The sequence below is a fragment of the Aythya marila genome, assembly GCF_965140915.1.
Source record: "Aythya marila genome assembly, chromosome: 10".
NCBI lineage: Eukaryota > Metazoa > Chordata > Aves > Anseriformes > Anatidae > Aythya > Aythya marila.
The window spans coordinates 5038365-5052218 of NC_139051.1; the positions used below are offsets into that span (position 1 = coordinate 5038365).

Below are 13854 nucleotides of genomic sequence, written 5' to 3' on the forward strand. Positions count from 1 at the left end.
ACTTACTCAAGTTGTGATTGTCTTTCTTTTGCCTCTCCTTAGCCAATGCTCTTGCTTCTGACTCTGTAGGAAAAATACATGCTGTGCATGTGAATGAGGTAATTAGAATTAAAGTAATTCAAACAACATTTCAGTTTGTGAAACTTTTGTGAAGGAAGCCTGATCAGCAACTGGCAAACAAATCATTACAGCCTTTCTGTAAAGTGAGAAGGGCCTGTCGCATACACTGTGTTTACTGAAATCCAGAGCTGGTATTCAGCTTTACCCCTGTACCTGCAGAGCTTTTGTTCCCACACTTCCTATGCTGACTTCTGTGATGAGAACGTTTCCCACGGAGGCCCTGATTCAGCAAGGTATTTGAGGACAACAAATTGCTGAAATCCAACATACCTGCTCCTACGTACACATGCAGACAACATGCTTATGTACCACACAGAGGCTGAACCAGAGGAACAACATGCTTACTGCATTGCTACCTGCACAGGATGTGAAGCAGCCAGGAGTCAGCAGCTCCGCTTGCTGGAATTGAGACTATGTCCTTTTGTGGCAACATGTGCACATCACCATGGCACTCAAGGTACGACTTAAGTGACCTACTAAAAATGCTGTGTTTTCCAGCTATATTAATTGTTCCCATTATATCAAAAAAGTTTTAAAAAAATCAACACCTTTATTGGCAAATCTCAGATCACAACTGTTCTTAACTTTGGTCCACACATTTATTACTCAGACTTGAGCACATAATAGTTCAGGCAAACACATAACTAAGCTTGGGAAGAAAACCCTTCACTCAAACAATTTTATTTTCTGTATTATTTTCTTTTTATGGAATATGGATTATGTCCCATTCAAGCCACAGTAACTGGTGATGAGGGTTTGTTTCCCTTGGAGTACGGGAAGTTACCCCAGCATTACGTGCAGTGTAATAAGGCATAACCTTCGTAATACTAGGCTCCCAAAGGATCCCTCCCAAAAAAGCTTGAAAGATTATTCCATGTCTTAATAAAATCTGTGCTTAGTCTGACATTGCATTATGAAACAGATATGAGGTTTGTAAGGCCAAAAGTGATTGAAACTGCACTCCCAGCTGAGCAGGATTCCCATTAAATGCTTCAGTAACTACAGCTGACAACTCACAACTACCATCAGCATCAGATGCTAGGAAACAGACTTGATTTTTCTTAGTTCTTTATCATTTCGATATTTATAAAGTAGAAAGCAATATTTAAGTCTAGCATTTGTTAAAAACTAAACTCTCTTCAACCTAGTTCCAACAGAAATATCAAGAAATAGAGAACCAAAAGCTTTTCTACATTTCTACGTTCAGAGATTAAACTCCAGCCTCTAAATAAAACTTCTGTGACAAGAGGAAGCCTTTCCTGGAGTTCTGTCTATGATAACATACCGATATTAAAAGTCACCGTTTGTGATAGTCAAAGGCTTGGCCAGATCAACATCAAGGTGACTGCTGTTAAATTTCAGTTTAATTCCTAAACTTAGGACAAGTTAAATGCAAAACGCTTTTTCTCTTAATCTATGGTAGCAGATAACTAAATTGCTTGTTTATACACGTGAAGGTAGCACATAGATCTCAACTAAGCTAAATGTCTATTTTGACACACTGAGGACTTCTGTAAGACCACTTCATTCACTAATTTCCCCTCTTTCTGCCTTCTTTGCCCAATGTCTTACACAATCACCTAAAGTGAATCCATCAGCCTAGACACATGGCAAGTTGAGTGTTTAGCTTGCAGCCTACAGCCACTTGTAGCTTTCTGTAACTGAGGCAATGAAGCTGTCTGTAATGTAGGACCCTGAGTAGATCTCATCACCTCCCACCCTCCTCTTAACATAGTTCTACATGCTGTTGAAGTTTTTCTTTCTCTAGCAGCCACTAGTCATTTTGCACTTTGTGTATCTTCCTTTGGCGCAGAGCTCAAATTCTGCGCACTCATACAAAATGCAAATATCCACCAGCTCAGAGACGTGGCATTTCCTCCAGAGAAGCTCACTCCTGGGCTATTAAAACTGCTCTACTTAAACTAATTCCTGTCCAGAACCTGCTTTGCCACTGAGTCAGCCTGTGAGTTTTCACAACAGAAAGAAGAGAGACAAGAAATAAACTACACCTCTACCAGGTCAGCACACAGCATGACTCTCAGTTGGGCTTAAGAGCAATAATTTCTGCGTATTAATATGATTTTGTCACTGGTTCTAGAATGGATCTCCATTTGTTCATCTGCGGACACCTTTGCTTTGTGTATGTATCCCATGGACTTTGCCTTAATTTGTCACAGTGAATGGACGCATGCAAATACAGCTGTATTGCCAGCTAATACATATAAATAATAAAAAAAAAAAAAAGACTGCAAAAAGTAACAATTCATCATTTTTTTAAAAAGAAATTGTAACAGAAATTATGTCCAGTATCACCTGAATTCAAAGCAATTACACCATAGCTCTGAAGTAGTATTTTAGATGTATTTACCTGTGAGCTCCCTTTTTATATTAGGAAGATTAGCTGGACACGAGTTGCTGATGTTTAGTCCTGGAGGCGGCATGCTTTGGTTGCCATAAAGGTCAATCAAATTCCCAGACACAGGCAACTAGAAAAGACAAGGAAGGAGAAAGATCAGTTGGTTTGCCTCATGAAAAACTTTGTACAGAACAAATGAGTTATCACCTGCTAAGAAGTCTGTGCTCTTTTCCACGTGCAAACAGAGCTTGCAGTAAGGTCAGCAAAAATTATGCATATGCATGGGCATGAGGAATAAACCACCTACACTGGTTAAGTTCCATCCTCTCTTCTCAGAAAGGTGCAGACAATACTTTATTATTATTTTTTTGAAATGCAAGGAAGCACAGCTCCATTTAAGTTGAAAAAAATGAAGAAAGAAGAGGTAATGCACACTGACAAGTACTGCTGTATTGTTCCTCACAATTGCTCCGCTGAAAGCTAAGATCTGCACCCTCAGCAATTCCAAGCAAAAAATCTGAAAGTGCCTACAGAAGACTCATGGAGGATGCCCCCATTTTTCCAATAACACATGAGTTAAAGTTCTGAGCAAATCATTACAAGCTTGAAAGAGGACACTGTATTCATCAATCACATTTTTCATGTGATTTGAAGGCTAGTTACAGAGAGAACGTTTTCATGAGTTTAACTTGTTTTTCACATTGCGTAACAAAAATATGCACCGGTTGGAGGAAGACTGTTTTGACATACATGTCCTCAATTACTCATTCATTCTGTTATTCTTCTTTAGGTATGTTTAAGCAAAGAGATTCATAAGGAAATAGAGTAGTATTCCAACAAGACTTAGCAAAGCTAGCCCTTAACATCACAACGTAAATTTAAAGAAATTCCCGTGTATCCTGAGTGGATTATTTTACCTGCCTATTCTTTGTTTTCAAACTAGGTTTTGAGAAGACAGGTATAAAGTACTTTGATACCTTATCTGAGTAGCAACATTTCTTATCTTTGCTGCAAAGAAAACCAGTCCCTCCAAGACACTGATCCTGCAGAGATTAGACCATTAACTTCACACCCACGTAAATAACGCTGGGGAATACAATGGCGTGAGTCACAGCACAGGCTATTAAACTCCTACTGACAGTCCTTGCCAGACTGAGACAGGAGAAAATTTCTCTGCTACTTAGAGCTACCATAAGAAACGAAGCTGATAATGCACATCTTGAAGTGCCACCACCTAGACGCCATGCTGAGATTTGACAGGAGACTTCTGAACTGACAGAGGCCAACAAAAAAAGGAGGTCCTCTGACTTGGTCTTCAAGTGACAGAGGAAAAACAACCTCAATTCTCAGCAAATCTAGTCCTACAATTTCCTGAACACCACTTCGCTTCTGAATTTCATATAAAAATATATATTAAAAAAAAAATAAATGTTTTAGTTCCCAGCTGTCCTCCACAGAGTGTGATCCTAGTTGCAACACACCCACATTAATGTCACTGAGACCATTATCTCACTGCTCTACAAAGCCGACCCTCAGATCTTTTGGCCCCTCGACGCATCCGTGACACAGGAGCAGCAGTGGCGTCACACAACCTTCTGACTTGGACGTGCTCTTTCTATTCATGCTCCCAAGTATGGTGAGAGCACAAAGGACTTGTTTGTAGGCCTGGGACTTGAAGTTCAGAACCAGACATGTGAAATCTAACTAGGAATTTCAGAGGAAAAATAAAAAGATACCAGGAACTGGCATCTCAAATCCTGGGTAAAGCAGCTAGGTTGTAACAAAGCATGGAGAACAGTCGAGGTCACCAAGCTGCTTTCATTATTGCAAGATAAACCCTGCGTGTTACGAAAGGATTGTGGATTGGGATTCCACCTCCCTGTCCACAGATGTCAACATCATGTTGGATTTCCATGTAAGGTTCCGTAAGGAACAGTGCAGCAATCACCACAAAAGGGCAGGGGCTGCTGACTGTGCACACCGAGTCCTGCAGGAATGGCTTGCACCAGAAGAACCCACCTGAGAGCTGGGCAACAAAGCGCAAGCAATGCTGATGCATCACTAACTAAAGAAAGATGAAGGGAGGAATTTGCATATCTGATTATCTTTTTAAAATACAGAAACAAATTTTAATGTTTCCTTAAGGCTGTTCGCCGATTTTAGCTAAGACATTTAATACAGCATCTTTCAGATCATCCCCAAGAAATTAATTCACCTTAACTCTCTCTAAAAGTAAATTAAGAGCGGCTTATGCCAGGCCTGGTTTGTTTCCTTCCTTGAAACAGAAAGGTGTGTTTTTGTTCACGAGATTTCCTATCATGGAATATGATGGGCTCTAATAAAATGAGCACTCACATTCAGGCCATTCAGGATCAGTGTGTATCACCGAGGATTCTGTTTCCCAGAAGGTGCTGTGCTGCTCCCTTTACCTACAAGGGCATGCTCAGGGGCAGTCCCTGCAATAAGACTCTTCTACTGCTGGGGTTCAGCTTCCATTCTGACACCTTCCAGCACAGCAGCAAAGCTGGTTAACTTGTGACCCAGTACCAAAGTTTACAAACATGTCCATAGGCCCTGTATTGCAATGAGCCCTTTTCAATTAGGAGGTACTTAGAAACACCCCTCCGCTTGTTCTACACTCAAATCTCTGATTTTGTTTATCAATTAAGTACTGTTACCAAACGTAACAAACTGGTCCTTTCATTCTTTGTTGGTTACAGAAAAATAGCAGCCTTTGTTGTAGCCTCAGCACAGCTATTTATAGGTTGCGTCTCTTTAGAAACCATTTCCTCTCTTTATTTTTTTTTCCCAGCTCTACTTAGCTCAGTCTACAGACATCAATTCCTTATTAGTAAAATACTCTGTGTTTTCAGAGCTAAATCTCATTCCAAATGAAAAGTGTTTGTTATGGCAGGCTCGTTTTTCTCCAAACCAATTGTTGAGGAACGTGTCTTGTTTTCCATCACTTCACGACTGGTACCAGGTTAATTCAGAGGCTGAAACATGCTTCTTGCATCGAGCAGTTTAACAGTATTAGTAGACTGCTCCAAGGGCACTATCTAAGGGGGGAGGTTGGTGGGCTGTTTTCTGCAGCATGCACTGTGCCTCCAAGAGGGCTGTGGGAATCTGTGGGAGCCAGACTCGGTTACATGACATCAGACAAGTACTGTCAGCAAATGTAAACCTATGCTACAAAAATCGATGCTAAGTGGTAAGCTGTAAATTTTGGCACTAGATAAAAAAGAACGAGACGCCAGCACTGGCAGACATCTACTCAGCCAGATCTAACAGCACTTAAGCCTAAGGCAAAAAATTCACTAGAGCTACCCTCCACAAAAGATCAAAATAAGATTATGCCAGAAGTACGATTATGTTAATGCTCGCAGCAATGTGAACCAGCAAACAGAAGTGGCAACTTGGAGGTAATGCGTGCCTTCCCTTGCTCACCAACTTTCCCATCTCAGCATTCTTGTCCTTTGTCCCAGACTTCCTGGGCGCCCTTCTCCCCATTCAGTTTTAAGCTTTATTCTTTCACCTCTGGTTTGCTTTGAGGGGTTGCTTTTTTTTCCTTCCTTTTTTTCTAATTTTGTACCATCGTTGTTGTCATCTAACTTGGGACTTATCTCCATTTGCTATCAGACTAAACTAAATATACGATATTAGAGCTTCACAGTTAAATTAGAGCAGCTTTGGGCAGGGATGCTAACACTTAAATGTGGCTTACAGTTTCTTATTTGCAAATAATAAGATGGGAACCTGGGGTGCCAAAGATTCCCTCTAGGTTTCCAAAGCCGAGCTTGATGCCCATTAATATACCCATTAATATCAGTGCGTATAAGCTTACTTCTGTTAGTTCAATTCACTCCTCTGCTATAATCTTCCCACTGACTAACCTGAGTTTGAATTAAAAAAAAAGCAAAATTGTCCTATGTATTCCCTCAACCTGACTCTAGCTTGCATTTTTGAACTCACATTCTTCACTGCAATTGTATACCTTAAGATCATAGATCTTCAAAGAAAAGCTCATTATTCTCCACAGATAGTGCACTAACTGCTTAACTGCTCAGAGAAAAAAAAAAAAGTGACACTCCAGTTGCACATTCACTTGAGGAGCAGTGATAAGGCTTAATGGGGAAAGCAAAAGGAAGGGAGCATTGTACCGTGTTTGCCATCTGCAGGGCCGGGTCCATCAAGCCAAGGATTTCTTCATTGTAGCTTGATTCTAGACTAATTATGTCATCGATCACATCGTCCATCTGCAATAGTAAAGGTGAACAATAAAAAATAGAACAGTTATCAAAACCAAGAAGGAACAAAGGTCTAACAAAGCACTTCAGCAACACACTGGTTCTCTGCAGTACGGGCCAAAGCAGAGGTCTGTGCAATTCTGCCATACTCCAAATCCAATCCCCCTGACATAACTCTCCCTATCCAGCTAGGGCTGTCAGACCACAACAAAGCTTGAGGCTTCATGATCTGTTTCACACCTCCCATCAGCAGTTACCTGCCCACGGACAGCTGTTCCTCCCAGGAACAGCAGAGGATATTGGTGCCCGTACAACACGCCTCACTAAGGATGTGGAACCCTCTCCCTGGTTCTGCACCGGCCCCGCCACCTTCTCATCTCCAAACACAGGGCTCCAGCACTGCCTGCCCACCTTCCACCTCGATCATGCAGGTGTGGGACAAAAAGTGACTTACAGGCTGTAATGCCTGAGCCCTGGCATCTGCAGGGGGGAGGAGAAGACTTGCTGCTGAAAGGCTGCCCTCCCTCAACGGGGGAACCTGGTTTATTTCCTAATATTCCCTCCCAGGAAGCACCACCCAAGAGTAGCTCAGTGATGATTCTAGGTGGTGCAAACAGTTTTTGGGGCTGGGCTGGAGGGTTCCTCCATAAGTTCCTACATGGTCAGGTGGAAGACAGTCCTCCAAAGCACCGCTTAGATGCTCTGAGCTGACCTGCAGCTTGCACCTATTTCTTTTTGGATCACTATAAAAAAATAAGCTTAAGTAACGCTAATTAAAAATAATAATAATTTCAAAAAAAATGTAAAATTGATAGTGCAAAGAGTAGTTTAGGGGATTTTCGTATCAGCGCAATAAAGTATGATCAGAATGAATTACACTGGCTGAAAGTGAGGGCAAGAAAGGAAACAATAGTTACAGCCCATATCTGAAGTCTTGTTACTAAAATAAAATGCAGTCTGATCAAAATAATAATAATAAAAAATACAAATAATTTAAAAAATGACTACTGAGGACAAAATTACCATGGATGGATTAAAGCCTTCTCTCTCTACCTCCCCCTTAAGTGCAGGTGTGATCTGCGTAGAAATGGGCTCTTAGAAACTATCTCAGCAGCAACACATACATGCAGCTTGGGGGAAAAACTGCTTTAAAAACGACTTCCTGAAGTGAGATTCTAAAACACCCTTGATAATGTTCTTCTGCTATAGTGTTAGAGTTCTTGTTACAGTTCTGAAAAGGGTTAACACTTTTCTAGATGTTTTAATGCACTTGATATCAATGGTAATATGCAAGGACATGGCAGATTTGTAATGTAAGTGGGGGTTATGTTGTTTCATTTCTTAAATACATTTTACATTCAACTTGTTAAATACATTACTGGTCAAGTTTACTATTTAGCATAAGTTCAAAGAAACATTCTCATTGGAAAGGTGTTCAGTGCTCCAACTCCTGTGTCATCCAGTACCTGCATGCATGATGCTCGTGAGTGTGTATTCAGAGCCGGGCACTCACTCTCAACCCTGCTTTGCTCTTCAAATTTATAAAATCCCTGCAGAAATAAAAAGGAAAAAAAAAAAAGCAAAGCATGGATCTGAGTTCATGGCACAGTCTCAGTCCCAAAAAGAGCACGATTGAAACAGTGTCATGCACACATGTGCCTGATGACACAGCAAAGTGAAGCTGTAAATAACTTGAGAAAAAAACTGTGGTACAAGTGAGATGATAGGATGGAACTTGGATTTTCACTTAGTTTAAAACTATGGAGCACAAGTAATTCCTCTTGCATGTGTAAAAGCCATTTTTAAATAACTGTTTTTGGAGTTGGATAAATTTTTCCTCACAGAGTGCATCTGTATTAAAATTCTGGCACAAAGGCTCAGAGGAAGGATGAGGAACAAAGGGAGCTCTATAATTCTCTCTCGTTTGCCAAGTCGCTAAAATATTGACATGATTCTTTTACTTGCTAATGTCTTTCAAATAACCTTTATTTTGCACCTCAGCACATACAACAGCCAACGAAGTTTTTGCCAGCAAAGGTTTAAGACAAGATTGTGAACGACTTCTAGGCATAGAAGCCTCAAATCTGCAGCGCAGAAACAGCAAATTGGAAACATTTTAGGATATACTAGCTCAGATAATCTGGTGTTGAAACTAAGCAAGAGACTTGCTCAAATTTTAGTCCAAATATTTCTAAAACCCTAAAATATTTAAAAAAAAAAGTCTGTTGTTTTTCAGTTATTTTTGTTATGCTCTTTGCTCTTTCTACACTGAATGGGCCATAAATAACATTATTCCAGAAAGCTACAGCTAACAAAACTGCTTTGTATTCTCCAAAGGTCAACTATTCACTGCGTGCATCAAGCAAGCAAAAAAAAAAAAAAAAATAGAAGTTTTAATAAGCATAAACTAGCTAAAATAGTTCAAAAAAGGAAATTACATGACAGAGGGTTTTTTTTTGTTTGTTTCTTGCCCTAATGTTTTATACAAATACATATTCATCAGGCAGGCAAAGAAGCATTAATTGCATTTTCTAAGTGAGCAGTTCAGAAAAGAAGATAAACGTAACATCGTAATTAGCAAATATGGTTTGAAACGGAAAGAAAGCAGAATGCAATTCTGTTTCACTGAAGAGTATGCACAACAAGCATGTATTACCTCTTTTTCACAGTTGGAGTTAAGCGTAAGCATGGCCATCGGGCTGTTGGGCGCGCTGCTTCCAGTTCCAGGCGGCATGACATGATCACCGGGCTGGTTTGGACATGGCAAGCTCAGGGCTTGGTTGGCGTGTTTATTTGCTAGAGTGGTAGAGAGGTACTGCTTTACCTGCTGCCGCTGGGCTTGCTGGATATGGTACTTGGTTGGGTTCTCAAGGTGAGTCTGCACCTGTGTGACAGGAGTTAGGAAAGGGCTTTATTGTTTTACAACGTCATTACGTGTGGCATCGATCTGAGCTATATACATTTGTGACACAGACCAGCTAAGCATTTGAGTCAAAGTTACAAACCCGTGCGGCTCCAAGGAACTCAACAGGGCTTCACTAATTCACGTTCAGTGGCAAGGAATGAGTTCCTGAGAGAATGTTCCAATAACTGACTTATTAACAGGAAAGCAACGAGTTCCACTTCTCTTCCACATGGTGAGATTTCCCACTTAAAAATCAATGCTCCAGTTTTCCAGTTCACACAGACACTCTGCAACAGGTACTTCTCTGTTCAGACCTTCAGCAACACAATGTTTAATTTTCACCAAAATATGGAGAAATAAGTGCCACAGCAGGACTCGTTTTACTTGTCAATAGCTCCTAATAAAAGCTAAATAGTATCAACCGCTATCCTCTATCAGATTTCAAGTAAGGGACAGATTTAATTATTTGTTGTTGGTTTTTCTTTCGCTTTTTAAAATATCAAATACGTTGTTAAAAAAAAAAAGTAATGTGCCATTTTTTGTCTCCAGATGATTTATAACTCAGATATATGGCCTAAGTCACCTACAAGTAAGACAGCATGTTTAAAAAATACGTTACACAAAGAAGATGCAAGAAAAGCAGCGTCTCCGGTCAGATCAATCACTGTCCTCAGCAGCAGCCATTTTTGTATTTAAGATAAACTTTCCAGCACTTAGAAATATTTTCACATATAAAATATGAAAAAAGCATGCCAAGCTATTCTCTTTCACTCTAAATAAGCACGAGAAGAAAAGCCTTTTGTGTTTTTAATGGAAAAAACATCACCATATCTTGGAAACGCCATCACCTTTCTTTGATCACTAATATCTTGATCAAAAGGTAGAAAACAAACAAGTAAAATAATACTCTGAAAAGTTTGTTGGTTTTGAACAGTTCTAGCAAAGTGACTTCTATTACCATTACAACTGACCGTGCACGTTCCCCACTCATTTCTGTGGAAGAAATTAAAGCAAACTAGATAAAAGAGGAAAAGGATTTTCCGTCCACTGTAAGCCTTCTTAGCAAGAGCTTTTAAAATAAGTCTGCAAATAACTCACCTGATAATGATTATACTCAAGCATTTCCAGCATAATACTTATAGGTTGTGAGAGAAGTGACTGCAATATCCTTTGCTTTATGCTACTCCAGTCTGAGCGATTCACATATGGAAGCACCATAAACAAGCTGCCCCAAACCAGCAGCAGAAACTGGAACGCCACTGCTCAGACTTATAGTAACCTCCGCTAATTAGCTACGCATGTAGAGAAACAAACAGTTCACACAGGGGCTGTGCAAGTTTAGCCCTAAGTATTGGTATTTTTTCCCTGGCTTTGACGTCATGCTTTTTCATAAACATAAAAGGACCTTTTAAGTGATGGCCTATCAAAGTCAGATTGACAGTTTGCTCAAGGCTAACTCGCTATTCATCTTTCGTTCCAGTCATACTGATAGACAATGGTATTTTTCTTTAGCAGTAAGGTTAAAAGTTTTTAAGTACGGAGGAAGAAATAACTGAACGAATGCCCTATGAGCCCAACGCACATCCACCAGCCGTGGGGCGCTGGATGAGCCCACGGAGCTATGCAGCCCTGGCGCAGCAGGGAGCCACAGCAGCCCATGGCCCTGCCCTCGGCACCCGCTGCTCCGGGCACCAGCTGCACCCAGGACCTGCAGCTCCACAGGGAGGTTTTCGGGATTTCAAGGAGCTGTGCTGCTTCTTCAGCCTCCTTTGTGCCCATTCAGTCTGTCCCAGCTTTCAGCAGCAAGGCTTCCAGTGTAGGAAGGGTTGACAACAGGCTAAAGCACACTGCAAATATACCTCTGTCCACCCAACACCATTACTGCACGCAGTCCCTACACCTCCCAGGCCTTTCTTATCCTTGCTACTCAATTGCTTGACGGAAGTGTTGTGCTGAAGCACATGCATCTGAAGTTGCTCTACTTGTGCTGTTTTCCAAAGTCTGCTGCACAGAGAAACATACTTCAGATAGGGTGTTAAGACAGCTTAACCTGATTTGTTGCACCAAGTCCCAACACAGTCCGGCAGCCTGCTACGCTAAGTGCAGCGCTTGCTTTGCGAGTCCCAAGCAGTGTTATTGATTTTCATATCACCGGTGGTAAGAGTTCTGCTACCCAGATAAACCTATTTTTCACTTAAATTTTCATCTTCCAAGTAGATGAAGTTATCATTAAATAAGTTCACTTTTGTAACCCTTATCTTAGAGTACATTATTTTAAAAACAAGCCTTACTCATCTTACAGTATTCGCACAGTCCTTTTCCTTCCCCAGCATCAAAAACCACTTGTGCTCCCTCAGCCAGAACGAGGGACAGAACTAAGCCTCCTCCCTGCATCAACCACATCAACCACAGATCCATGCTCCCAGGAGAGGGACAAGCAAAATTCCAGGATCCACATCTCCACTGGCACAAAACTGCTCCCCAGGCTTGCTGCACAAGTGCTCTGCACTGTGCCTGCGTACAGGTCCCTGCTTCACCCAGCACATACACGCACGCCTTGGCCTCTTCCTTCTCACTGCTAAGGTCAGGCATCAAGACTTCTGTATTAGAAATGGCTAAAGAGTAAATCAGCAGTAACAAAGCTTACAATGAAAGGCAAAGCTGGGATCCTGCACACTGCCTGATGGAACAGATCCGTGCTGATGTATTTGTCTGCCGTTTGCCTGTAAGGACTCCCGGCCCTATTGTCTGAACCTGCAGGCTGATGATACGAGAGCTTGCAAAATGTGCAAGTATCATCACAATTTACAGAGGTACTAATACCCCAAACTGACTCCATGACACAGAAAGTTTTGAAACACATGCTGCTGCCTACATGACATCAGAATCTTGTTGGCTAAACAAACACTAGAAAACAAAACATCCTACTGCTATTTTTTTTGTCTTATTTTGCTACTCCATAATACTTTTTTTTTTTTTAATAGGCTGTGCCGGCCTTTGTTGCAGGGAAGGCAAGAAAAAAGATGTGAAATTCAGTTTTAGAAAGAACACAGCTCCTTTTAAATTCCAGCAGACATTAGGGTATCATTTACTAATAGCATGACAAATAAAATCCTGTGTCTAAGTAGACAGAAGAAGAGCAACAAGAGCGTGAAAATGCAGCGTTTTTACTTCAGCTGGAACGTATTTGGCAGGCAACTGGCAATTCTGACAGGACTTTTTGTCAGAAACTAGGAAGTAAGGATGGGCATTTAGCTTCTGTGTTAGGCTTTTACTGCCTAACAGCCCTGCAGAGCCCTCTCAAGAATTGCATCAACCTTTCCTACCTCTGCCTCCGAAGTTATTTCAGTTCTCTTATATCAGATTTCTACCAATTACAGAAGTGTAACTATTCTCTGATCTTTTTAACCTTACTGACAAGCGTGTTCTCTTTGGCACAGGGCAACAGACTTCACCAAGAGTCCAGAGGCTATTTTCTGCTATTTGGGGGTGAAGGGAATTCCTCCTCTTCACAGGGAACATAACTGCTAGACAGACAGCACTGAAGATTTACATGCAGCAGAACTGCAAAGACAAATTGTAACCTAGCTGGTTTAATTCCTAACACACCACACAGTCACCACAGTCACTTTGGTTCAGAAACAAAGACACAGTCTTGTGGAAGTATTTTGAACAAACTTTTTTTTTTTTAATCTTGTTATACACTGGTAACAACTGGCTCTTAGGAAATGCATTTGCTGTCAGGTGTCTGGACTTCAAATTAGCAGCAGAGAAGACTATTGCTTTTACAGAGAAAACTATCAGAAGAACTGTGGTCATTTTCTGCTAGTTGTACGCAGTTCTCCAGGGCCATGTCACCTTCTCACACAAGTCCAGTAGTGAACTGCAGAACATAGAACTGCCTTTTCTGTCATTAAATTGCTCTGAAATGATGCAAAGGGGAGATTTGGTGAGAGAACATTTCCTCTCAGTCTGTAGCTGATCCAACGTACTTCTGTGTTTGACTAAAAGAATTAATGATTAATCTCAGAACGAGGGGGCCTGTAACAGTGGTATTTCAGCTTCTCACAGCAGTGCCACAAAGCCAGCAGATCCCACAGGATGGAAGGCATCTCCACATGGTTCAGGCAGATATCACACCTCCACCACTCCTAGTGGTGGGGCACACACCGAGCTGTGCCTGCACCGAGGCCCAGCAGCACAACGCCCCGTGCTTCCCTCCTAGG

General features: G+C 41.2%; 1 protein-coding gene across 8 annotated transcripts in view; it reads right to left on the bottom strand.

Annotated features, from left to right (window-relative positions):
* The window catches only part of MITF (melanocyte inducing transcription factor), a 96297-nt gene that overhangs the window by 9578 nt on the left and 72865 nt on the right, over positions 1 to 13854 (bottom strand). For 5 of the 8 annotated variants that reach the window (XM_082768018.1, XM_082768022.1, XM_082768021.1 and 2 more), the window contains exons 3-7: positions 9380 to 9607; positions 8190 to 8273; positions 6637 to 6732; positions 2489 to 2606; positions 7 to 81 (exon numbers count right to left, since the gene is read on the bottom strand). In XM_082768018.1, the coding sequence (XP_082624144.1) occupies positions 7 to 81; positions 2489 to 2606; positions 6637 to 6732; positions 8190 to 8273; positions 9380 to 9607 (601 nt within the window). The remainder of the gene's footprint in view (positions 1 to 6; positions 82 to 2488; positions 2607 to 6636; positions 6733 to 8189; positions 8274 to 9379; positions 9608 to 13854) is intronic. The other 3 variants (XM_082768019.1, XM_082768025.1, XM_082768020.1) reach the window with 3 other exon arrangements.